Source organism: Podarcis tiliguerta, assembly GCF_965153285.1.
Source record: "Podarcis tiliguerta genome assembly, chromosome: 1".
Classification (NCBI taxonomy): Eukaryota; Metazoa; Chordata; class Lepidosauria; order Squamata; family Lacertidae; genus Podarcis; species Podarcis tiliguerta.
The window spans coordinates 87,733,683-87,760,687 of NC_139534.1; the positions used below are offsets into that span (position 1 = coordinate 87,733,683).

Below are 27,005 nucleotides of genomic sequence, written 5' to 3' on the forward strand. Positions count from 1 at the left end.
TATCCAGCTCTGCTTCGATCTTGGGTTGCAGTGCAAATGGCACTCGCCTTGGTTTGAGTCGGATTGGGGCCACCCCAGGGTCCAACTCGAAGTCAACTGGGGGCCCTTTATAACAACCCAGTTTTCCATTAAAGAGACCAGCAAACTCTTTGCATAATGCCTCGCTCATCTCAGGGCAGGTTTGGATTGAATTAAGCCCTGATATACTCAGTCCCAGGGCGGGGAACCAGTCAGTGCCCAGGAGACTGGGGCGACTGCCCTTCGCAATCACCAGTTTGAGTACAGCCTGTTTGTCCCGGAACTGAACTCTCACGGCACACATTCCCATAACATGGATGCGGCCCGCTGAGTATGACTGCAAGGTTGCCGGGAAGGGCTCCAGAGGGGGCAACTTACCCCTGGGGAAGAATGTCCTCGCGGTCTGGTCCGACACGATAGTGAATCCAGATCCGGAGTCCACCTCCATGTCGCACTGCTGACCCTCAATCTTCACCTTGACGTGTGCCTTGCCTTGCGCTGGGAACTGCACGACCCTCCCGTTGATCTCCGTTACATAGTGGCAGTCCTTTAGAAAATGGGTTGCTGTGGGCGGTCTGCGATGCTCCAGTCTAGGTGTTCCTGTCGCTCCCAACGCCGCCGATCTACAGACCCTGGCGATGTGACCTGTCTTCCCGCACGTCCGGCACATAGCATCCCGGAAACGACAACTCTTCCGCTCATGGTTTCCGCCACAACCTGGACACCTGCCTCGGTGATCTTTGTGCACTGTGCAGGCCTGACGCACTGACTCGACCCCACGGACTGGGCTCTGGCTCGGAGTAGCCTCTAGCTCGTCCATGGCATGCGCAACTTCTATCTGTGGCTTAGGGGCCTTGCGACTGGCATCAAGCTCCTCTCTTTCATAATTCTCCGTGGCGGTGGCCTCCTTCAAGGCTGAAGCAAGGGTAACCTCTTCTTTAGCCACGATGCGTCTTCTGGCTTTCTTGCTGCTCAGACCACCGATAAACCGATCCAGGAGAGTCTCTTCCAGATTTTGGAAGTCGCAGTGCTGAGCGAGCTTCCGCAGTTCAGCTAGAAATGCAGATACAGACTCCCCAGCACGCTGCTGCCTCTCATGAAACTCCATCCGCCGGGCCATCTTGGTCTCAGTAGGCGCCAAATGGCTTGTTAGGCAGGCAAGAATATCTTTGAGAGATGTCTCACTTAGCTTCGCTGGAGCAAGCAATGCCTTGGCCAGCTTGAAGGTCTCAGGCCCACAGTAGCTCAGGAATGTGGCCCTTCTTTTGCTGGCATCGGTGATCCCTTGAGCCACTGCGAAGAACTCGAAGCGTTCGACGTAGTCTTCCCACGTGTGGGGCTCTGATGGCTGGAAGGGCTCCAATACCCTTGGACTCTCCATTGTCCTGTGGCAGGGTCGTCTTCTCAGCTGGCCAGTGAGTCTTGTTCTTAGCTGCAATCCGGACTCTGAGGCAGGGCTGCGTTTAACCGCTCCTCAGCATTCCGGATCCCACCTTCGTCGCCAGTTGTTGTGACGTGGGGTTTGTGATTTCAGCTCTCTTGACATAATCTGCTGGAGACAGTTCTCTAGTAACACTTCTTTATTACAGCAAACAAGACTGAAGACTGAGGAGGGGAAAGCTACATTTATAGGGACAGGGGACTAGCTAGAAAGGATACATTTTGGAGGGAACAATATCAGGCAATCACAGTCCTGCCTTTTGGAGGAAACCAATAAGACAGAGGATCCAAATACAGCAGTTTAAATGAACCAATAGTAGCTGTACCCCCTGAAACCAAAAGGCAGTTACTTTACCCTAATGCAAATATAGACAATAATAATACAGATATAAAATCCTTTGACTCAATACACAACAATCATATCTGTTGAAAGCCTGTATCACAGTGTGCATTACTGTTTTTAAGAAGATGCATGCTAGTTTCAGTATTTTAAGAATCTTTAGGCCTAGATTTATTACTGATGGTAAACTAGCGTTTTGCTAATTCAAGGGAAGTTACATTGACTGCGGAAAGTTAATGGAATGCATGTTGTTGCCCTGATTTGGGTTGTTTTTTTGTAGTTTTAGTAGCACTCTGTTAATCAAACACCTATTCAGTATCTCCATACAAATAAATCTCCCGGTCCAACCCTGAATGGTGATGAAATACAGTATTGTTGTAATAATTTCAAGCTGCTGCAGGAATATTATTAGGAGGGAAAAACGGGAGTCTTATATCAGGACAGACCACTGGCCTATCTAGCTCAGTATTGTGTACACTGAAAGGAAGCAGCTCTCCAAAATTTCAGACCAAGGTGTTTCCATTTTAGCTCAATAAGGATTTTCACAGGCTTGCCTTAGATACAGCACATCGTAGGGCTGGATGGCAGTAACCCCATGAGCTTGCGGAAGTGAGCAGAAGGACTCCTGCTAGCACAATGAAGCTTCCTTGCCCTCTGTGTCCACCAGATCTACTCTGGAGGGTCATGAGAACCCCCAGAACAGAGGGCATGGGGAGGAGAGGGGAGATCAGGAAGCAGAAATGTTTGTGCTGACAGAATGATTAATGGCACCCTCCATTTGCTTAGGTTGTTATTAATAATGCAAGGGCAGTGGCAAAAAATCTTACTGCATTTATTATGTAAGTGTGAAAGTTTCAGAGAGGTAAAACTCTTGACAAGTAAGATTTGGATCATTTATCCTGTTTGTCTGCTAAAGCTAGTTTTCATTGTAATTTCCAAAGGCTATGTGATGATGTAGCGACCCCTAGTGGTAGGAAGACTAACAGATTGAAAACACTGTCCCTTATCTATACAGTGGTACCTTGGGTTACATACGTTTCAGGTTGAATACGCTTCAGGTTACAGACTCCGCTAACCCAGAAATAGTGCTTCAGGTTAAGAACTTTGCTTCAGGATGAGAACAGAAATCATGCTCCGGCGGTGCGGCAGCAGCAGGAGGCCCCATTAGCTAAAGTGGTGCTTCAGGTTAAGAACAGACCTCCGGAACGAATTAAGTACTTAACCCGAGGTACCACTGTACTGTATCCCTATTTAAAATAAATAAATAAATAAAGCCAGTGTCTTCTCCAGCTATGAAACAAAATCCAGTATGTTATCCCAAAATGATATTCCGTGTTTGTGCATAGAAACACAGCATTACCTTAGCAGGAAACAGTTTGGCTCCAAAAAGAGGCCATTTCCGAGCCACAGTCAAATGGATCCGAATGCATTCTTGCGGGGAGCATCCCTGCAGCGCCATCCACTTTGTAGCCAGTCGGTCAGCCAGCCGCCTATAGGAATAAGATCAATCTGTTATCTTTTTCAGTGACGGGCTTATAAAAATAGATACATTAATATAGTATCTGTCACCTAAAGGACTCAAAGTAATGCTTTTCAAAACATTAGATGGTGGAGTCACTACAGTATAGCAAAAGAGTGCAGAACATAGCACTTTTCACATGCAAGCCACCAGACTTTTGTTTACATTTCAGCCACTGCAAGATTTCACAAGTTGACACCTGATTCTGGAAGTTTGCAAAATGAGTCAGACATTATGCTTGGATGCAAAGTTTGCAAATCAACAAGGGTGTAGAAGCCCCAAGGCTCCACATAATCTGCTTCTAGAGACAGCAGCTGTTCCCACTTCAGAATGCTGTGCTGCTGACCCGGGGCACTTCCACACAGTCACTCGTTGCAGGTGGGATTCACTTACCGTATTTTTCGCCCTATAGGGCGAACTTATTTTTTTGTGGGGGGGGGGGGGGAATAAAGAAAAAAAAAAAATTTTCCCCCCGAGCTTGCCAGGCTGGGGGCGGGGGAAGCCCGAGGTTCCCCCGACCCCAGCCCCCAGAACGGGTCCGGGAACAATGGCGAGGTTGCGCTCAACCTCGCCATCGCTCCCGGAGCTTGCTGCTATCCGAAGCCCGGGGAGTGCGGCGCTGTAGCCCGCTGCGCACCCCGGGCTTAAGGCAGCTATCCGCAAGCCTGCGGCGCCCACAGGGCGCCGCAGGCTTGCGGATAGCTGCCCTAAGCCTGGGGTGCACAGTGCCGCGCTCCCCGGACTTCGGGCTGCAGGCAGCTATCCGCAAGCCTTCGGAGACCGCGGGAGTTCCCGCCGGGCTCCTCAGGCTTGCGGATAGCTTCCTGAAGCCTGCAGAGCAAGAGGGGTCGGTGTGCACCGACCCCTCTTGCTCTCCAGGCTTCAGCGAAAGCCTGCATTCACCCCATAGGACACACACACATTTCCCCTTCATTTTTGGAGGGGGAAAAGTGCATCCTATAGGGCAAAAAATACGGTACATAGCAGCAAATACAATGAAAGCTGATTTGGAGCTCTTGTGCAACAAACTCACTTCCCAGAAAGATCAGATTATTTTTTTTGAGGTCGGAAAAGTGAGGGGGAAATGCACTAGGAAGTGTGGGAGAGACTTGCTTTGATGCAACATTGCCTGGCTACCCTCCCCTGCAAACAATTCAGAGTAAATGCCCATCAAATAGCCAAGGTTATCCAATCTCTGAGCAAACAAATCAGGATGAATGATCACTGAACAGATCATCTGGAAGCACCCTTAACAAAGGGCAGACTCTAACAAAGAGCCTGCTTTTTTCTACCCAGAAAGAGGTGTCAAATTTTAAAAGCAGTGCTTTTCTTCTAGGAAAAAAAAGGTACCGGTATTGCGTAGCCTTGAGTACCCCCAGAAAAGAAAACACTGTTTATAAGAGGTTTAACAAAAGGAACATAACTTTGAATCTACCTCCTGTTTAAATCAGAACCAGTGAAGGCAGTGAATGTCCTGTCTGAGTGTCTGGATGCAGTTGGAGGATGGATGGTGGCTAACGGATTGAGGTTGAATCCTGACAAGACAGAAGTATTGCCACAGGGGGAGGGGTGGGGGTGGGAGACTACCTGCTCTTGAATGGGGTAGTGATTTTGAAGGTGGGAGTCATTTTGGACTCATAGCTGTCCATGGAGGTCAATTCTGTGTCCAGGGCAGCTGTCTACCAGCTCCATCTGGTACACAGGCTGAGACACTACCTGACTGCAGACTGTCTCGTCAGAGTGGTGCATGCCCTGGTTATTTTCCACGTGGACTAATGCAATGCTCTCTACGTGGAGCTACCTTTGAAGGTGACATGGAAACTACAACTAATACACAATGAGGCAGCTAGACTGGTGACTGGGAGTGGCTGCCATGACCATATAACACCGGTCCTAAAGGGTTGTCACTGGCTCCCAGTAGGTTTCCGAGCACAATTCAAAGTGTTGGTGCTGACCTTTAAAGCCCTAAATGGCCTCAGCCCTGTATACCTGAAGGAGCGTCTCCATCCCATCATTCAGCCCAGACACTGAGGTCCAGCTCCGAGGGCCTTCTGGCAGTTCCCTCACTGAGAGAAGTGAAGCTACAGGGAACCAGACAGAGGGCCTTCTCAGCAGTGGCACCCTCCCTGTGGAACACCCTCCCATCAAGTGTCAAGGAGATAAAGAACTACACAAATTTTAGAAGACATCTGAAGGCAGCCCTGTATCAAGAAGTTTTTAAAGTTTGATGTTTTATTATGTTTTTATATGTACTGGAAGCTGACCAGAGTGGCTGCAGAAACTCAGCCAGATTGGTGGGATATAAATAAAATTCTCACCCTCAGTTTGAGAGAGTCAAGTTGGTATTATTTGAAGCTGTGAGTCTTTCTTCCTTTATAGGATGCAAGTGTGTGCTTTGCCTTACTAATCAGAATTTCTTAGTGATAGGTGTGTGTGCATTCAATGACAATTAAAGGTAAAGGACCCCTGACAGTTAAGTCCAGTCGCAGACGACTCTGGGGTTGTGGCGCTCATCTCGCTTTACTGGCCGAGGGAGCTGGTGCTTGTCCACAGACAGCTTCTGGGTCATGTGGCCAGCATGACTAAGCCGCTTCTGGCGAACCAGAGCAGCGCACGGAAACACTATTTACCTTCCCGCTGGAGCGGTACCTATGTATATACTTGCACTTTGACGTGCTTTCGAACTGCGGGGATTCAAACCGCCGACCTTCTGATCAGCAAGCCCTAGGCTCTGTGGTTTAGACCACAGCGCCACCTGCGTCCCAGATCAATGACAATTAGCTAAACTCAACCCTTGTATTTGCATCTTGTTTTTAAATATAGAATTTTATTTTTTAAATAAAGTTCAAAATTAAAGGACTAAAAAGAAAAACAGCATATAACAATGCAAGATGAGCACTAGACAGTATTTTATTTTTAGCTCAAAACTCCATATGGCAAAAAGCAGGCAGGCATGCTTACTCTTCTTACCTTAGCTGTTCTGCAGTAATGCTCTGCTTGTAGCACTTGGGATAGAATTTGTCCAGGACCTGCTGGAGAAGATGTTGCATTTTGGAGTGGGATGACCTTCCAGGGCTTGATGGTACTGGCCGATCTAAGTCTCCATATTCCACCTAAGGGGGGGGAAATACATCAAAACAAACAATTGTTTTGTGCAAGCGATTAGTGTGTGAGTGCTTCTCTCTCTCTCTCTCTCTCTCTCTCTCTCTGTGTGTGTGTGTTTGTGTGAAGGCAAGCAACTATTAGAGGCATAACAAATAAAGAAGGTAACGTAGAGGTTCTAAACAGTAGACTAGAATTCAGACCAACAACTGGGATCTGCTCCTTTGCAGGGTTCCATTGCCCTGTCATGCTTTCTTCTGGGAAAATTCATTCCATTCTCCCTCCCTGGTTTTCTGTTCCTACTCCCTCAAAAACTCAGTCTGTGACAAGTGTTGATCAACATCTTAGCTAAGCCTAGTCATGTATCGTACTAGAGGCAACTCCCCACTTGTGTGGGGATTGTTTTCCTGGCTGCAGCATGCGTCAACGGGATGCACGGAAGTTTGCCCCACCCCGTTCCACCCCTGCCTCCTTGCAGCGCTGAAAATGGCGCACGTGTCAGTGGTCGCATGTGTGCCATTTGTCAGTGTACCCTGCTGTGCTTTACCAGCTTGTAACCTACGCTATACTGACTTCATCAAGAAAACTTTTAAACCTTGGAGGAGTGGTGGCATCACCGATACAAGATGGCGTTTTGAACCAAAATGAAGTCTTGCTCAAATTTTTAACAGCCCCAAGCAGGCTATGAGCTGCCGAATCGGAGGATCACAAAGCAGCACTCTGGACAATTGGTTTTCACCGCCATCTCAGATCATCAGAGAATCACAAGCCTAAGCGACAGCAGATTCCAATGTGGCTACCAGGGCTCAATGCAGTGAAAAAAACAACCCAGAGAGACCAGAAGCTCCATCTGATATGGCAGCTTTAGCTGCCCTAATTAAAAGAACTGCCCGAGGACTTGGGTAAAGCACTGATGCTGCTGAGAGGAGAGATTTTTAAACGCAGCCAATCTCAGATGTTTCCACAATAGTTTTTCAAACAATCAAATGATGGGACAATCACTACACCCAAAATTAGCCCTACTATCTTTACTCCTCAGATTAAGAACATAACCAATAAAGACCTTATCCTCCATTTATCAACTGCAGCTAGATAAGTGATTGTCAAAAATCAGAAAGCTCTAAATGCAAATCTTTTTTAAAGCCTGGATTTTGCAAGTATGGGATACTGTGCATAAGGATAAACTCCATTTTCACAGTAAGAATATTGATCAGCATTGTGGGGGATGACTCACACTTTCTGTACGACAGGGTAGCCTTTTATTGACTTTGTTAAGAGAATCGAACATGGTTTTCACCCTCCATCAACTCATGGAGCTTTATGGAGAGACACTTTCATTTGACGGCTATTTCTCTATCTTTTCTGTACAACTGCTAAGTCCTGTTTTCTTTGTATGAGTATTTTTTTTTTTTTTTTTGCTACTTGAAATTTAAAATCAATAATAATAATAATAAAGCAACCACCACCTCCACAGTGAAACCCACTGCAGGATTTGGTTGTGATGCCTATGAATAAATCTTCCTTATGCTGATGGAAACAACAACTTTTAAACCTCCAGTTGTGAACATTTATGAGTTCCAAGTCCAAATAGGAGAGCCAGGACACTGACCAGATCCAGACCTGCTTAGTTTCAGCAAGACAGTGTTTCATGTGCATTTGAACCAAACCGTAGCCTTAGAACCACTACCTACTCCAACATGCTACGCAGAGAGAGAGAACTTTATAGCGGTCACATAAAAATATTCAAGTGGTTCCCACTTCTAGCTTGAGGGAGGGCGTGTGGTTTTTACTGCCTTGGAACCACCAGTGACCTTATTGCTCCTTGACACTTACAAGCAGGAGGGTTTGGTCACTCACCTGAGCCATCAAAGCTGCCATTTCCAGAGCCAGCTCCTTATTGACAGGGAATCTCCCACTGGCTATTTCCCCACTAATCTGGAAAGCCAGCAGCAATCGTTCTCGGTCCGTCTCACCTTTTGCTTGGCTTCGGAAATACAACCTAAATGGGTGGAAAATGCCAAAGAGGAAAAAGAAACACACCAGCCACACCTTAGCACAGCATCTAGACCTTGCTCAGTCTAAGTACAATGAGTCTTTACTTACAGTTTTAAAGCTAATGTCATATCGGGGAGATTACTCAGGGCGCAATCCCCAGGGAAGTTTTCCTGCACAGACTTGCACATCTCCAGTTAATTTCAAGGGAATATGTGAAGGGGAATTTTTTTGGCAGGGACTTCTCTGTTTTATTGCTATAAGGAAGCACACTTAACAGAAGCGATGGGTCACTGTTGCTTACCAGAAAGGAGAAGGGGAAGGGGAAGGGGAAGGGTGGTGCAAATGCACCAGCAGAGCCAATCCAGCCAATGCTTTTGCACCACACCAACCTCCCAGCTGCCTCACCAGCTCCCTCCTAGTAAGCAATGGCAGCTCCGCCCCACCCAGTAAGCCACATCTGGTACTTAGCAGTTGAATAAAAACATCTGTTTCTCCACCTCAATATACCACATCCAAAAGCATTTATAATAGGACATGTTGATAAGTCCCAGTTAAGCAGCCTGAATTAGAACTTCTGCATCCAAATTTCAGTTAGGAGAATTTCCTCAATAATTCCACCCCAATTAATTCCCCCCCCCCAATTAATTTCAGTTCTAGTTAAATAACAGAAGTTATTTTAAATAGGGATACAGTCCAGTGGTACCTCTGGTTACGTACTTAATTCGTTCCGGAGGTCCGTTCTTAACCTGAAACTGTTCTTAACCTGAAGACCACTTTAGCTAAAGGGGCCTCCTGCTGCTGCCGTGCCGCCACCGCGCGATTTCTGTTCTCATCCTGAAGCAAAGTTCTTAACCCAAGGTACTATTTCTGGGTTAGCAGAGTCTGTTACCTGAAGCATATGTAACCTGAAGCGTATGTAACCCGAGGTACCACTGTATAAAGCTGGATCAAACCTTAAGCTCCACAAGACATAGGGATGCAATTCCAATCCAAGCTAGCAGAGGGCAGTACCTGTTTTTATACGTTAGTTTCACGATTCTCGTGCCACCTTCATATTTTCCAGGATTCAACTCTTTCAGAGCTTGCTCCCACTTTGAAATGACATCACAGATCTTTAAGAGATAACAATAAAGGAGACTGAATGAGGCTGAAGACAGAAACTTCACGCTAGTCATGCATAAAAACAGCACAGGTCATAGGACAGTACTATGAACCTGGGCTCATTTCAGTGAGACATGAATCCTTATAAAATATTGAACACCCACTGTGATAATATTTGAACAGGGACTATTTAGAAGCCATGAAAAACTTTTAACTATTTCTTTGGACAACAATACAAATAAATAAATAAACAAGAGAGTCAGTGCCAACATATTTTCAGTTAAATATTTACAGATGTGTATGCTGTATATATAAAACAAAATATTCACCTTTCTTTTCATCAAAAATAATTCCATATCATTAGTCTAGTTAAATAATAATCCTTACTCAATACTAAACTAAATACATGATAATGTATTTACTCAGTTAATGTGTTTGTGGGAGGGGCGGTTATTGGATTATATTGGTTTTTTGGGGGGTTATGTATTTTGTGTTCTCTTCATCTGAGGCCCTTGTTCATGTGCCTCCTCCACAAGATGTCCAGAGGGTGGCAAGACAGGAACAGGCCTTTTCTGCAGTGGCTCCCCACTTGTGGAATGCTCACCCCAGGGAGGCTCACCCAGCATGCCAGGCAAAAACGTTCATCTTCTCCCACGCCTCTGGCTAATTAAACAATCTATTGACTTTTAAACTGTGTGTGGCAGGGTTATCGCTTTTGTTTGTTACTGTACTATATGTTTCTGTGTTTTTATATTGTAAACCACCCTGCGATCCTCAGATGAAGGGCGGTATAGAAATTTAATTAATAATAATAATAATGAGTAAGCATGCGTAATCACCTTCATAGGGCCTTGTAGGCAGTGTTCTAGATCCCTACCAGAAGGATCGTCTGTAAATAGGTAAAACCCCGAGTTCAACGACAGCCTCATTCCTGTCTCCTGGTTCAGCCGCTGCAAGAACTCATCCACGGTTGAAGAGCCATCAAAACCGACCACCTGAAATGAAACAGTTGAGAAACAATCATGAAGACAAAATCATTGCTGATGGGTGAGCACATGGACACAGTTCAGCTGTACAGATCCATCGGCAAGTATAACCCATGGCAAATTCTGTACTGAGGCAGAAGAGGACATAATGGGTCATTTTACCCAGCCTTGAAACCTTCTCAGTGTAAAGTCACCCAGCCCTCCTGTCTCACCTGGTAGGTCCCATTCATGAAGTGTACTGGGATGCTGAAGGGGAGTGAGTGGTGGTAGGGATTCCTCAGCAAAATGGACACGACCTCCATTCGGGAAGGTCTAGCTTCTCGCTCTCTAGCTTTCAAAGTGCGCTCCATTGATCTTCGACAGTAGATGGCATACTTGCCTATTTCGGTTCTAAATCACAGAAGCGGGGGGGGGGGGGGGAGTAAAATATGTTTCAGATACACCCTTTGCACTATTGCAATTATTGCTTTTTCAATAACTATCATGCTGTTGCACGTCACCAGGGGTTACAGGTGCTCACCCAGGGTCAGTATTTCCTTCTGGAAATGAGGCACAGCAGAGACTGTGGTGTTTTTATGATATATGGTTTATTTACACATATATGCAGCCTGTGCCTGCAATGGAGGGGTTCACAGCATTAACACCCTCAAATGGTATTGTTTCTCCCGTAGCTGCAACCATGAATTCAAAATTAAACATTTCTTCCGCTAGTGAGAATAAGTTGAATCCTGTCCTATTAGAGCCATTCATAAAAATGGACTCCAGTTTAACCCAGACAAGGCAAAGCTCTTCACCTGGGATCTGCATGCTGCTGTAGGTGATGCTTGAGATACCAAAGGAAATGTTGCTGAGGCAGGAAGAGAGGAGCGCAAAGAGCAAGTAATTGCCAGCACTGTGAAGAAAAACAGGGTTACAGTGAATAAAGCCACCATTTCTGTTGTCCCTGCCATTCATTAAAATATCATCTACCCAATTCTAATAGATGGTTGATTCACACATCACAAATGCTACCGAAGCAATAGTTTTGAGGGAGGGAGCCAGTTTTGCAAAGGATATTTACCTAGTGTAAATAGATACAACTCTACGAGGGGAGCAGCAATTTACTGAGGTTGCTTGCCTGGGTGCCCTTATCTTTAAAAATATGCTTCAGCTCCCATCAAACATGAATAAGCCTTACTACAAGGCTTCATTCCATCACTGTCAGACCAGTATAAGGTCTAAGCTAGGCATTAGGTGAGTAGATCCGTAGTCAGGTTTTCTGAGGCAGTGATCAACCACTTTTCAGTGTCACTGTGAAGTCTTCCATTTTATATCCAGTGCAGCTGAATGAGTATGTTCTGACTTTACCTTTTCAGTTATCATTTCTCAGGCTTTGTCTACATGTTACCCTTCTGCAGGGAATCAAACTACTTATCACACATGACCAAAAAAGTAAAAAAGAAAAAAAGTTTCTGTGGAAATAAATACAATTGTCTCCAGTGCAAATGCAAACATGTTAAGAAGTTCTCTGTTAATAAGTCATTTAAATTCAGACGTGGCAATCGGCACCTTGAACAGCAGAACATTCACCTGGATGACGGAGTGATTCTGAGCTTCCCTGCTGGTCTGTTTGACTAACTGACAATAGATTTCATTCTGTAGCTCACTGTGAGTCAGGCAGACCTGGAGTGCTGTCTGAGCCAGGGTCACATGATAATCAATAGATGGAGCTTCCACAGGAATGTTGATAAACAGCTGGCAAGACTGATAAAGGCGGGTGGAGAACAGAAGTACATTAATTGAGATGGAAGCGATAGTATCATTCAATTTTCCTCACAACCATTAACAAGTTTATCATCTACGACAACGATGACGATGACTGCAGTGGAACCTTGGTTTCTGAACGTAATCCGTCCTAGAAGTCCGTTCGACTTCCGAAACGTTTGAAAACCAAGGATCAAAGGGCTGGTTGCAAAGTCAATGGGGAAAAATGAAAAATACACCTTGGAAGACGTTTAACTTCCAGTTAAGCGTTCACTTCCGGGTTTTTAGTGTTTGGCTTCCGAAATGTTTGGCAGCAGAGACATTCAAAAACCAAGGTTTGACTGTATTTAGATAGGGCCATCAGCATGCACTGCGTTTTACAGAAGAGATTACAAAATGACATGTCCCTGCCCCAAGGAACTTACAATTCAGTATATGGCACAGGAAGTGAAGCAGAGGCAGGGGCTTAACAGGGAAACAACATGTGGTTGTTTCAGTTGCACATGCTAAGTTACAGTCTGCGTTATTGTAGGGCGTAGGAACTAGGGGACTGTGTCAAAGGCTTCATGAAAGGGTATTGAAGGATTTGAATTAAGCAAGATAATGGGCATCGTAGGTGTTCCAAAAGGCAGTTCCAAGATTACGGGGCAGCAAGAGAGAAAGGAAAGAGTTTTAAGTTGCTTTTGGGCCTTGTGCAAACTTGACTCTCCCTTTCATCTTTCTTCAAAAATAAAATAAAATGCTTGAATAGTATATTTGGAGAGCCGTCTCTGTAAATACCTTGAAGAGTTTGAGGGCCTCTGTTTGCAGTGCTTCTGAAGGCAGAGTGGTGAGGGAAGCCTGCAGCCCCTCTTTGCTGTAACACAGCATAGGATGTTTCCACAAGGGAGAATCTGAATTGGTGGGAGGGACAAAGCTAGTTAGACACTGCACAGGGCAAGGGATATTGCAAAGGAATATGAAAACTCTGGCGAATGAAACAGAAGTTGACAGCACCACGCTACTTCATCAGCATCTTTGGACTTAGAGCTATTCAGCACAGTTAGAAAATAGCACAAAGCACAGCCCTCCTGGGGCCATCCCATTTCAAAATGCAGGTGAGGAACTATGTGCTTGAATTTTCTGCCATGTTAAAAACTCTGCACTAATGGAAATGCAGGACATTGGGGAGAAGGCCAGGCTACAATCCTTCTCCCAGACTTGCTAGGTTTCAACATGCAGGGAGTTTTGTTACAGAATATATTTTAAATATTAGGCATTCACCTGCATTCTCAAGCAATGTGCCCTGAGCATGTAAAGGTAAAGGTAAAGGTACCCCTGACTGTTAGGTCCAGTCGCAGACGACTCTGGTGTTGCGCGCTCATCTCGCTCTGTAGGCCGAGGGAGCAGACGTTTGTCTGCAGACAGCTTCAGGGTCATGTGGTCAGCATGACTAAGCCGCTTCTGGTGAACCAGAGCAGTGCACGGAAATGCCATTTACCTTCCCGCCAGAACGGTACCTATTTATCTACTTGCACTTTGACGTGCTTTCGAACTGCTAGGTGGGCAGGAGCATGGACCAAGCAACAGGAGCTCATCCCATCACTGGGATTAGAACCGCTGACCTTCTGATCGGCAAGCACTAACTTTTCTGATTAACACAACACAACAGCAAAAAGGCCACTTACAGAAAGATCTCGTTTCAGTTGTGAGGAGAGCACCATTTAGTCTTTTTATCTTCTATAGTCCAAATATACTGCATTTAATTAAGGCAGGCTTCCTCAACCTTGGCCCTCCAGATGTTTTTGAGACTACAATTCCCAGCATCCCTGACCACTGGTCCTGCTAGCTAGGGATCATGGGAGTTGTAGGCCAAAGACATCTGGAGGGCCGAGGTTGAGGAAGCCTGAATTAAGGCTCTGTTACTCCATGTCTGGCCAGGGCAAGGATGGGAGCAGATCTGTCTTTACAGTCTATTTAGTTGGATTTTGCACATTCATTGAGCCTGCTCACCACTGTGGAGATGTCATAAGAGGAAGAAAGTATCTATCTGCCAGAACATTTCCAATTCCCGTGCTTCAGAATTGTCTGTTACAACCTTGGATCAGGAGGAGGGGAAGCCACCATGTTGACAAATTACAACAGCACAACAAGCTCTTTGGGAAACATATTTTCCTTTCTACTTACTTGGGTCTCCTTCTGCATCTAGTAGCTTCCCAATCAGCTGCTCATACGCAGTGCCTGCCTTTGCACTGCTACTTCCTGCTGCTACTGTCAGATGGTACAACCAGGTATCCTTGGAATTAAAGGGCAAAGAAAACTGAGCTGAAAATCTCATAGGATCAATCTAAGAACTTTCAGCATATAGCATACTGTAATGGTTCTAGGGGTTGCTCGTGCGTAAGCCGGTGCAAACACCTGACTGGATTGCCTGAGTGAACTGTCCGGACAGCCACTCACCCATGGCTTTCTCAATCGCTGGCAGTATCCGTCAGTGGGCGTTTCTTAAACTTCTTCCAGCAAAGAAGCTCTTTGAAGCCTAGTCTCCTCCTACTCTCTCTGCGCGAAAGCCTTCTGCGCAAGAAGGGCGTAGGCAGCGGAGGACCTCTACTCTCCCCGCTGGTCCCCGGCAAGGAGTCATGGGACCGCCTCGCCGCTTCCCCCATCTGCCCCCCTTCTCCACTGGTGCTACGCTGATTCTCTTCCCCAGAAGATGGGCTGCCTCTCCCAATCCCGGGACGCTCTCCGGAATCCCTCTGGATCTTGCTCTCTCCCTCCGGCACTGATGGCAGTTCCCTGACACATACCATCTGGGTGTATCATCTGGCACCAGTGATAGACGTACAGGGCTAATTTCTTCAGTCTCCAGCATGTGCAGCTTGTTTCTTAGTCTATAACAGGGACGCACTCCTTTCCTCACAGCTGGAGGGAAGTTATACTTTGCAAGCACTAAAATTGCAAAGATTTTGTACCTGGGAAAATATGACTGTCACATTTTCCCAGCAAAGCATATCATACTTAATGTTCCATTGCTGATAATCTGGAGCCCTCCCATGAGTATGTAATAGAATAGGTACATAACAGAATTTATTATTTAAAATGCATCTATTCTATAATGCGGTTAATTATCATTTTCCTAAATACCTTCTCCTGTTTGGTACGAATGAGTAGGTAGGTGGGACTCTGCTCCGGAGGGTGAATAACCAGGGTGCAATGTGAAGAAAGTAGCCCCCCACCATTAGCCTCATAATCTTCATCAGAATCACAGGAACGATCCACTTCTTCCACCTTTGATTCCCGCAGGTGCAAATGGCCAAGAGGGCACTGAGAAAAGAAGGCCAAACAGGTTAAGCTGCATGGTAGAAAATACATGTGTGCACTAAATCAATAAATAGTAATAAAAACAGGAGGTTATAGGCTGTGTAAGGAGCTATTGGCTAGGACCGATTAGAAAAACGCTGAATATAAAAGCGGATTAAAAATACCTTGTCTTCCTGACTGCGATAATAGTAAAATGTTTTTCCAATTAGCGCACACCAAACCAGCTTGGAGTGTCCATGTTTCACCTGCAGAAACAGCCCAGGAATAAAAAGATTTTCTTTCAACTTGTTTGCATGAGTTCATTCATTTTTCTGAAAAACTTAGAATTGCGCGCACACACACACTTTTCTATCTTTCTCCCTCTTTGATAAAAAAACCATAATGATTATTGTGTTTTGAAATATAGTTCTGAAGATCTACAAAGGAAAGGATATTCTGCTTCCTATTAAAGATTCTTTAATTTAAATTCTTGTTTAGTATAAGGCACTGTTGAGTTTCATCATATTCCTACTAAGACCAACTTGGTTTGGCTGTCTAGGTTTAAATTCCAACCTGTAGAAACTGCTGTACTAAAACACTGATTTAATAATAAATAATAATAATAATAATATATTATTTATACCCTGCCCATCTGGCTGGGTTTCCCCAGCCACTCTGGGCAGCTTCCAACAAAACACTAAAATACAATAACCTATTAAACATTAAAAGCTTCCCTAAACAGGGCTGCCTTTAGATGTCTTCTAAAAGTTTGGTAGTTATTTTTCTCTTTGACATCTGGTTGGAGGGCGTTCCACAGGGCGGGCGCCACTACCGAGAAGGCCCTCTGCCTGGTTCCCTGTAACTTGGCTTCTCGCAGCGAGGGAACCGCCAGAAGGCCCTCGGCGCTGGACCTCAGTGTCAAACCTTGTCCGGGGGGCTGGGGATGTCCAACCATCATGTAGGAAACCATAATGTAGGAAACCATCATGTCAAAATGTCTCCAACCAGCTACATGGATAAGCCCTGGTCTGCTTAAGACAGTAGAACTTTGGTCTGAGGAGCTTTTTATTTTGGCTGCCTTCAGGCTGCTACAGTATACTCAGCAAAGCAATGGAAAAAGTAGCTCTTGAAAGGGCCAGACCCTGCTTCAGCCAAAGCTCTTCTGCTCAGCCCACACCTGAGAGACGGTGAATCCGAGTTCAAAGTCTATGTGAGCTAACCTATCAATTAAGTATTGCAACAGGAGGTTTGTTATAGTCTATCAATGCTGGGTTTAATTCTTTTCCGTATTTATTGTAGTGGATGTTAATCTACCTGTGCCGTCCCATGGTTGTGTTGGATCTCAGCCTTTGCTAACCTGCTGCCCTCTATGTATTCTGGGCTACAACTCCCATTAGCTCAATGGAAATTATAGTCCACAGCACCTAAGGAGCAGCAGGTTGGCAAAGGCCACTCTTTCTGGTGCAGAGATGAAGTACCTTGGTGAGCCAGCCTTTCACAGTGGGTTTGGCATCACTGAGAGGGACTTCCGTAGGACTGGTCGCCTGCACCTTCAGGATGTTTTGAAGGACACAAATCCATTCCTCCAGAATGTTAGGAGAGTCAGCTGACAGGAAATAGGTTCGTTTTTCAGTGATGAGCTAAAGGTGAAGAAAACGTTGCATGTTGCTACAACAAAGCATGAAAACTTTTGCCATATTAATGTTGTTATTGCAGTAAATGAGTTGCTTTCTAATGTTCTGGCCACAAGCACTAGAACCTTTCAAGGCAAGATAAAAGTGCCTTAGGAACGTAATAGAGGCAATGTGACTCTTCATCCATTTTGTTACCCATGCGCACACACACACACAAAGCTAGGAAGCTGTTCAGCTATTTCTTTCATTGGCATTGATGAGCTGCCAAAGGGGGAAAAAAGCAGAACTGTGATGCACTCAGTGAGATGTATTGCCAGTGTGTTGTTTATTATGACACACAACTCAAAATTTAGTTGCTCCTCAATGCCATTCGAGGATATAAAAATCAGACTAGGTCAGGGGTCAGCAAACTTTATCAGCGGGGGGGGGGGGGAGGGAAGGGGCCGGTCCACTGTCCCTCAGACCTTGTGGGGGGCTGGACTATATTTTGGAAGGAAAAAAAAAAAAAGAATGAATTCCTATGCCCCACAAATAACCCAGAGATGCATTTTAAATAAAAGGACGCATTCTACTCATGTAAAAACACGCTGATTCCCGGACCATCCGCGGGCTGGATTTAGAAGGCGATTGGGCTGAATCTGGCCCCCAGGCCTTAGTTTGCCTACTCATGGGCTAGGTGATATCCAGAGAAGAACTGGCAGCAGAAGAAATTCCAGCGGCAGCACAGCTCTGCAAACACTGCAGGAGCACTACTGCAAGTTTTGTATAAAGGGGGCATAATAACATAACAAGATCCCTGCTGGATTAGGCCAAAGGTCCCTCAAAGACTAACATCCTGTTCTCACAGTGGCTGACCAGATGCCTACAGGAAGCCCATAGGAAGGACCCAAGTGTAGCAGTGCTCTCTTCCCACTTGGGGTTTTCAACAACCAGTATTCAGCGGCATACTCCCTCAGACACTGGAGGTAGAAAATGGCCATCATGAGTATAAGTGATGTAAGCAGGATTTAACCTTTGTCAAATATGGCTGATAGTTACAAAATTTTGTGTGATGTGACAATGTATCAGTATCCTCCCATCTTCCAATTTCGATGACAAATTAAGAGAATGGATATGTTGCCCCTGTTGACATTTCTGATATTTTTGCATCTTCTATTTTTATTTGTGTTTATATTTTATATATGATGGAATAAAAGACATTCAATTGTTTTTTTTTTAAAGTATGTGTAATGAATCTGAACAGATCAAAGTGCTGTAATTTAGACGTTTCTGCATTATTGACAGAAGTGCAATAATACTTGAGAGACTTTACAGGAAAGTGGGCTGTGTCAAAACCTTTTTACAGCTTTCTTCAAACATTAAAGGTTAAGTTTACGTTGAGTATTAGGTTTCAGGCCTTGTAGTATATGAACTTAATCTGCCTGATCTTTTCTGCAGGGCAAAACCATATGAAAACCAAGAACTTCAATTCGGGGTTGTCATGACAGGGAAAGTTGTCTCAATTAAAACATTTTCTCTCCCTGCCAATCTGTTAGTGCCCTTTAGACTTCAGAAATAAGAAACAAAGGTCAAAAGCAATGCTCACTTGGAATGTTTGAGATCCTTCACCCCGTATGATCTGGCAAGAAGAATTCAGTTCCACCTGCCCCTGGGGCTTGCAGATGACATCACTCTGGAGAGAGGAAGGAAATGAAAGAGACAATGAACAATACGATATCAGGGATGGGGAAAAGGTGAGGCACAACTTCCAGGTAACATTCTGCATACGTGGTTTGTTTACTATAGTCACAGCAGAGAAAGCACCCATGACATGATAATGTTGCTAATAAATATTTTAAAAATTAGGGCTGAAAGCATGCATTGATCAATAAATTAATCAACAGCCCCAGTTTTAGTAGGCGGGACTGTGAGTGATGGTGGTTTTTGTGTGTGTTCTTTGGAGGGAATAATATCTCGATTCTGTTACTGATATTGGGGATAAAAAAATAACATATCAAAGATGGCCAAAGGATGAGTAGTTTATTAAAACTACTGAATATGAGGATTTGCTACTAACTCACCGGGGACTTATAATACATGATCTGTCCGTTTCTCAACACAAACCACCGCCTCTTCCATGCCTTCACTTGGTTGCCCATTTTCAGCAAATAGCCAGATTTCTCCAGTTGCTCCTAGATGAAAGAAAACAGATATATTTTCCTGTGTAATGGACAAGGTGCAAACCAGGGCTGGGGAACCTCAGACCCTCCAGCCCTCTTTAGCTAGATTCCTTTGGGATTCCTCCAAGCCCAGAACCCCTCCCCAGTCACATCCCTCTCCCTAGGCCACACCCCTCACCAGCTGGCAGGCACCGGATTTGTTCTATTTGAAAAGGTTGATGCTAAGACTGCCCAAAGTGCAGATGGTGTTGGTGATGGGAGGAATAGCTTACATTGCACACTCCACCATCTGTGGAATAGGATGATGTCCGCTGCAACTTGTGCTCTGGTTCAGAATAATCTTCATCAACGGAGTAGGCATCAGGGGGGATGGCGTAGTCACTCTCCGAGCTTAGCGAAGACATAGAGACACCTGCTAGAAATAAAAAGAACCCAAGAGCATGCATGCTTGCCTGGTTCAGTAAGACCAAGCTTGCATGCAGAACCAAAACTATTGAAACAGGTTCACAAAACTACCAATCATCTAATAGCCTAATTAGGTAAAGGGACCCCTGACCATTAGGTCCAGTCGTGGCCGACTCTGGGGTTGCGGTGCTCATCTCACTTTATTGGCCGAGGGAGCCAGCGTACAGCTTCTGGGTCATGTGGCCAGGATGACTAAGCCGCTTCTGGCGAACCAGAGCAGCACACGGAAACACCGTTTACTTTCCCGCTGGAGCTGTACCTATTTATCTACTTGCACTTTGACGTGCTTTTGAACTGCTAGGTTGGCAGGAGCAGGGACTAAGCAACGGGAGCTCACCCCGTTGCGGGGATTCGAACCGCCGACCTTCTGATCGGCAAGTCCTAGGCTCTGTGGTTTAACCCATAGTGCCACCCGCATCCCAAATAGCCTAATTACCAGTCATCTAATAACCCAAAATTAACATTACTAGCAAAATGCCTTGATTGCAAAGGCAAAACTGGCACGCCTTTTCCCTAGTGTAGGACCTGTTTTGAGATGTTCATTTATTTTTTTTAGCTGAAGCAGCAAGATTTCAGCTGGACTAACAGAAGGATTGCAGTAAAGTTTATGAACTTTTCACCATATACTGGGGAGCTGACTTATAATTTATAGCAGATAAAAGATAATCTCTAGACTGGATTTTAAAAACACACTTACTTGGCAGTAAGCTGCACTGAAGTGGAAGTGCCTAGAATTGTGCTGATAGTTCTACTACAGTTGAAGCCCCAAATTCCCTGATGATTCTGTTCTGCTACCTGCAGATGCTTTTAAATCATTTTAAAGCTTCATCTCCCAGCAATCCAGAAAGCAATACTGTACTTCCTTCCTCTTACCTCGCTTCACTGCACGAGGACTGCCTGGTGTGCTTGTTTTTCTGCATTCAGATCCTGCATTGGAGGTCCTGAAGCTCACATGGGAGCTGCAGTCATCATCAGAGCCGGAGGACTCGTCTAAGAAAGGAACGTTGCTGATTTGGGTAGCTTTCTGGAAAACAAGCCTCCAAAGTCAGGATGAAAGGGAACGTAGGCATCACAGTTCACAAGAACCTTTTGTAAACTGCCTTGAGGTTTTTTGTTTCGTTTTTACAGTCAAGCAGCATATACATTTTACAAAATAATAAAAAAGAGCTAGCACAAGAAAACCAGTTACATTGTTCTGTCTCTACGCTCTGCCCCTAGATCAATAGAAGCAAGCCCCTATAGTTGTTTATTTCATTCTCTATGCCCTAGAGCAGGCATAGGCAAACTTGGCCCTCCAGATGTTTTGAGACTACAGTTCCTATCATCCCTGACCACTGGTCCTGTTAGCTAGGGATGATGGGAGTTTTAGTCCCAAAATATCTGGAGGGCCGAGTGTGCCTGTGCCTGCCCTAGAGAAACACATCACCACTACCAATGGCAATTAGGGTTAGGGAAAAAAGGCAGAAGCTTAGGAAGGAGAGATACACACGATTTCTGCTTGAATCCAAGGCTGTGGCTATGGGAGAAGCAAGACCTTCTTGTGGTGTTAATGCCGTGAGCCCCTCCGTCGTAGGCTCAGGTTGTATATATGTGTAAATAAACTGTTTCTTTAAGACATTACAGTCTCTGCTGTCCCTTAATCTCAGGAAACTGTAAGCACTTGGAACCCCTGAGATCCTGCACTGACTGGAGATTGGGTTGGTGTGCAACAACATTGTCTTATTTTAGTTAGTATTTAACAGGTTGTGGCAGAAAAAGTATCTCATGGGGGGGAAAAGTAAGCCCACTTTTCCCATGACGTCTTTATGCTATTTTGGGCCTACTTCTGGGTTGTGCATCATTCGGACACGTCTAACATGGCCGTTGCCTGTAATTTCAAATGCAAATATGAGCCTAGCTTGAGGTCTTTCTGACTTCTGGGAAGAGGATGAGACCAGGCAGCGTGTGTGTGTGGTGTGTGTGCAGACATACAGCACAGGCAAGATTCACTTAATGGCTATCTAGACAATTTAAAGTGTAGCCATGTGAATATGAGACATCTTCATGCATACAAGGAGACTGACCTGGACTGAATGATAGACCTGCAGACAACCTATTGATTGAGCCTTCATCCTGATTTGCTTGCACAAAGTTTACATGGGGATTAGATTACATGTATGTATGTATGTATGTATGTATGTATGATAGTCATCTGCCTGATTTGAATGTTCGCTTGATTCCCCCCCCCCCAGTAAACTGAATAGCTTTATTACAAATGTAATTACTTTTGCTTATGGTTTTCTGCCAGTAATAAGAAATTAGATTTCCAAGGACCTATTTCCATCACATGTCTGCTTTGCATGTGCTCTGTTCTGTCTAGTTTCTTGGCAGGTTTAAGAAAAACATGAACAAAAATTGTGTGTAAATTGTTCACACTTAATGCCGGAGCACACATTTTGAATTCTTGTTATATGCATTTTGTACACATTATTTCCCTAAAATATACATTTTGTATGCTTTTCAAAGCATTTCCCCATAAAATATGCACTTATATGTATGCTTAATATAAAATATACCTTACTGTGTGCGCTTTTTTTGTACTGAAACTGCGTCACAAAACTCAGAGAAGTGCATAATTCAGTTGATACCTGCATTCAGATTTGCATATGGGTCAGGACTGGAGAATTAGATCAGTTCTCTTTAAAATGTTGACTGAACAATTTTCTCCTCCATCCCTCCTATGAGCTCTCCTACCCATTTATTGCTTTCCACATCTGTTCCCACTGAGTTGTCCACCTTCCCATATTGGTCCTAACACAAGTGTCATCACTCTTACCCCTTTTAGCATGGTGTACACAGGCACAGTGACATTTCTGTAAATGAGGCAGGTGAACGTTCCAGCGGGTGAATAGCTTGAAGAATTTGAAGCTGAGATTTTTATACATAAAGAAAGAAAAATGACAAGCTGCAATTAGTATCCCCACAGCATGTTTAAATGGATGGGTTTTAATTAGCTAGATAGGGCTATGTGGATAATCAACATTTATGTGGTAACAGGGGCTCTGACCAAGATTAACAAATGACCATTATATCTGAAACCACATTGAAAGACTATGTGTTGGTAAAGACTACCCATCTTTCATCTCCCATATCTCCATCACAAAGAAAGCATGATTGATGGAGGTGCCCTTTAGTGGAGCACTAAATTTGCTTGTTGTGTCTAAATGCCCTTTATCACCAAACATACAGTATATCAGGAAATGTAGTATAAATTCAGTCCATGGTGCATTTATAACAGAAGAGTTTACCTAACCAAATGTTCTGAAAATATACCACCGGATAACACTAGTGGTATCTGGTCGTGTATAGAGTCTTTGGGACAATTTTGGCTAGACTTACTCCGGCTAGAAGAGTCACTCCCAAGAGCCACCTCTGAAAGCCTCATGCCAGACTTGGCTACAGCATAGATCCGACTCTCCTAAAACAAGGGAGAAAGATTAAGGGGAAAAGACAAAGCAAAAATGTAACTTTTGGTGAACTTGAGGCAACTTGGGCTGCTTTGTCCCTTCTTCGGGTCCTGTCGTCTTTACCAGAGAGTTACTAGCAACTGAGCTACAAACATATCACTCAGGTGGCACAAACATGTAAGCTGTCTTTTGGATAGAAAGGGAGACACAAAAGGTCCACCTACAGTTTAAATGTAAATAGACTCTTCTTGGAAACACACACCAGGAGGGAAGGGGATGGGGTGCGTGGGGAAAGAGGAGCTGCAAGAGAAAGGGAGGTGTTGAGCACACTCTTTTTACCAGCTGCTTCTCTCCTACAAATAATGCACCTCCAATTCTGTTTGAAAGAGGGAAGCAGCAGTCATACTTGTATTGGCTTGATAAGGTGTAATTTCAATCTCTGTTATATACCCTGAAGTAACTGTGAAACACACAAGAAATTAGAACAGGAAGGAGAAAATAAGCTCATATCAAAATTATGCATGTTCATTCTCAATACCTACATACATCTAAAAAAAAAAAAAAAAAGGAAAGAAGAACAGAGATATGAAAATTCTTGCAGAGATATGGGAAAAAATTATTTACAAAAGCATCTCGGCCTTCCTGTTGCTACAACTTGGGTTGGAGTATTGTTTAGGAGTTTTTGTATATTTATTTTAGATCTTATTATTAGTTGTTCCAGTTCCTCTGATGGCAAATAGAATTTGTGCCTAATATATAACATGTGGATAGATAGCATTAGATTAAAACAACAACACCTTCGCAATATGCACAGTTATTTCCAAGCTGCAATGATTTGTTGTTGGTGGGGTTTTATATATATATATATAAAATGCAGTGAATTAAAGTCTTGGGCATGTACTGAATTCTGAATATCTTACCCAAGATGGAAATCTGTGCAGCGGAGGAGTGGGTGGCTTGCCTCCTGGGTCCATCACTCTGGTTTCAGAAGTCCATGTCTCCTTATTACAGCAAGATTGCTGGTGAATCTCTTCATCCATCCCTGCCTCCTCCCCCAAACAGTCTTCCATCTCCATGTTCTCAGCTACTTCCTCATCTATATCCGTCTCTTCCACTTGTCCCCGGCAATGTGAATCAGCACTTATAGGCTTAAAAGTGCCGATATCATTGTTCGCCACATGATGGAAGGAATCCGCTCCTGACTGTGGTTGGCTATAGTGCCGCTTGGCAAGCAGGATGCTGTCCCTTGGATTGCTAGGAGTCCGAACTTTGGGGAGGGTCATGCTGTTACCTAGTCCAGCTTCCCTTCCTGGGAAATGGTGGGAGGTTGAAGTAATGGATTTTGGCAACTTCAGGGCTGGAGTTGACGTTGAAAGAGAACCGTTAAGAACATTTTTCACTTCCCCAGGTGAGGATGAGTGCAACCTATGAGTTCTGAAGTCAGTACTCAGTCCATCTGCTGGCTTGCACAAGTCAGATAATGTCTTGTCTGAATCACCAATGGAGTTCTGCAGTTCCTCCAGGGGAGACTGAAAAGTTAAAGCTCCATGAAACTTCACAGTCTCAGCTTGGTGGTTTGATGATGGGCAGATTTGGGTGTGTGCCATGGGGACCAGGTCATTTACCGAAGAGTTCTGGTAGTCTGGGAAGTCAGAGATAAGCCTCAGTGAGCTCCGGGAAGGCACCGATTTGTTAACCTCACCCGTTACACAGGCATCGTTCATAAATACCACACTTGCTATATACGGAACCCCTTTCATGGATACACTCTGATATGCCTGTTTGATGTCCATTGCAAGAATCCTGGAATCCCGGTCTGAGTTCTCAAGGAGGCAGGACAATCGGTCTCGAAACAGCTGGATGTTGCAGTTGGAAACAGATTCTTCAGAAGGCACAGTCATCAAATCTGCAATTGGGAAAAGACGTCAGAACATAAGAAGGCCCATCTAGTCCAGCATTCTGTTCTCACAACCAAACAGGACCTGAGTGCAACACCACTCTCTCCACTTGCGATTCCCAACAACTGATGTTTCATAGACCTGCTGCCTCTGATGCTCAAGGTAGAACACAGCCATTGTAACTAGTAGCCATGAATTGCCTTATCCTCTATGCATTTGGCTGATTCTCTTTCAAAGCCAGCCAAGATAGTGGCCGTCACTACATCTTCTGGGAGAAAATGTTGGACTTTAATCATGTTCTATGTGAAGAAGTACTTTCTTTTGTCCGTCTTGGAATCTTCCAACATTCAACTTTCAATGACTCCAAGTTCAAGCATTATGACATAAGGAAAACAACTTTCCCCTCTCCACTTTCTCCATAATTTTAGGCACCTCTTACCATGTCCTCCTTACCCGCCTTTTCTCCAAGCTAAAAAAACCCAAGTGCTGTAACCTGTTTTTAACTTTTATGTTTTTATTGTATAGTTTTGCTTTGTTTTTACTGTTGTAATTTGCTTTCATATTTTTTGTGATATAGTGGTATATAGATATTTTTTATAAATGAATAAACTTTGTACAAACTTCTTTATCATGGCAAAAATTGTGCCCTGTATATATCTAAACAATTAGGAGCGTCTGTCTGGGTTTGTTTGCTTTCTTCCTCCATCTCCATCCCTTTGGTCTTTGGTGTCATGTCTTTTAGATTGCTAGCCTGGGCAGTGACTCCCTTTTGCAAAATTTGATCCGTAAGCCACTATTTCAGCTGAAGAGTTTAGTTTCATTAATTAAATACCCCCAGGATACTGGATCAAAATATCCAATGAATATTGTAAACTTAAAAAAAAAAAATTTAAATTAATATTCTATTATTACACTTTGTAGCCAAGATCATTATATAATCATATGTAGAAAACTTGTTCCATTAGACCACTCTTCTAAAAACAGGAATTTATAATCTTTAAGCCCAAATCATTTGAAACCCCTCCAACCCATCCATGCTGGTGGTTCTGGTGATCTTTTAATTAGAGGAAAAATATGGCCAGGTAATACAGTTCAGATTATAACACCCCCAATAGCTCTTAGAGGTCTATTTTGAGCAAAAAAATAGTGAAATGGCATTCCTCATTTGTACACTAAAGGAGAAAGATTCCTTTGTAACCAACAAAATCAATAATCAGTATAATGCTGTCAAAAGTGATCTGTATTAAACATGGTAAATGTACCTGCAGCTTTCCAGGTAAACAAAACAGTAGATAAATCTGTTAATCAGTAGAGATGTCTGCAAGAGATTGATTTTATTTCCAGAGAGGTGGTTAAATTTACAAAATAAAAAAAAGAGGAGCTAGAGAGACTCATGAGGCTGGACCTCTTCTTTGGAAGTTCTGCCTGTTAATCCCAAACACACTTGGGTGCAGAGTGGAGAGACTGTGGCTATTTAAAAGTGAAGAAAATCCACTCTGCATATGTTCAAAGGCAATGTTTTACGCATTATGACTTGTCACATTGCCATGCTGAGCATGGAAGACAAGGGATTAAACCCTGGTTCAAATTAGCCCCTGTGTTGGAGAATCTGAATTGAATCAGACACAATGAGACAGTACAATTATGTGCAGGAGTCAATGTATCACTCAGAGCTGTCTGATTGGTGGCATTTTGGGAACACTTAATACCAGGTTATTATAGCAACCATTTCATTCCGCTAGCAATCAAAATGGATGGGAAGTTGTTTGCAAAGCTTTCAACTGGAAAGGTGCTTGCGCTTGCAGAGAGAACTGAGGCCAGTCAGGTAATATTGGCACAGGATTGGCACCTCCATGCACCTCCACACAATTCTCCTGTGC

General features: G+C 44.1%; 1 protein-coding gene across 4 annotated transcripts in view; it reads right to left on the bottom strand.

Moving 5' to 3' along the window:
* Positions 1 to 27,005, bottom strand: part of PLEKHH1 (pleckstrin homology, MyTH4 and FERM domain containing H1) — a 50,817-nt gene that overhangs the window by 6,137 nt on the left and 17,675 nt on the right. For 2 of the 4 annotated variants that reach the window (XM_083456601.1, XM_083456599.1), the window contains exons 7-26: positions 24,148 to 25,133; positions 23,160 to 23,238; positions 22,597 to 22,688; positions 20,655 to 20,805; positions 19,589 to 19,728; positions 19,218 to 19,328; positions 18,743 to 18,829; positions 17,002 to 17,163; positions 15,709 to 15,789; positions 15,368 to 15,547; positions 14,411 to 14,519; positions 13,025 to 13,137; positions 12,071 to 12,244; positions 11,296 to 11,393; positions 10,714 to 10,891; positions 10,355 to 10,510; positions 9,426 to 9,526; positions 8,277 to 8,418; positions 6,288 to 6,430; positions 3,159 to 3,288 (exon numbers count right to left, since the gene is read on the bottom strand). In XM_083456601.1, the coding sequence (XP_083312727.1) occupies positions 3,159 to 3,288; positions 6,288 to 6,430; positions 8,277 to 8,418; positions 9,426 to 9,526; positions 10,355 to 10,510; positions 10,714 to 10,891; positions 11,296 to 11,393; positions 12,071 to 12,244; positions 13,025 to 13,137; positions 14,411 to 14,519; positions 15,368 to 15,547; positions 15,709 to 15,789; positions 17,002 to 17,163; positions 18,743 to 18,829; positions 19,218 to 19,328; positions 19,589 to 19,728; positions 20,655 to 20,805; positions 22,597 to 22,688; positions 23,160 to 23,238; positions 24,148 to 25,133 (3,413 nt within the window). Of the gene's footprint in view, positions 1 to 3,158; positions 3,289 to 6,287; positions 6,431 to 8,276; positions 8,419 to 9,425; positions 9,527 to 10,354; positions 10,511 to 10,713; positions 10,892 to 11,295; positions 11,394 to 12,070; positions 12,245 to 13,024; positions 13,138 to 14,410; positions 14,520 to 15,367; positions 15,548 to 15,708; positions 15,790 to 17,001; positions 17,164 to 18,742; positions 18,830 to 19,217; positions 19,329 to 19,588; positions 19,732 to 20,654; positions 20,806 to 22,596; positions 22,689 to 23,159; positions 23,239 to 24,147; positions 25,134 to 27,005 lie in introns of all 4 variants that reach the window. The other 2 variants (XM_083456598.1, XM_083456600.1) reach the window with 1 other exon arrangement.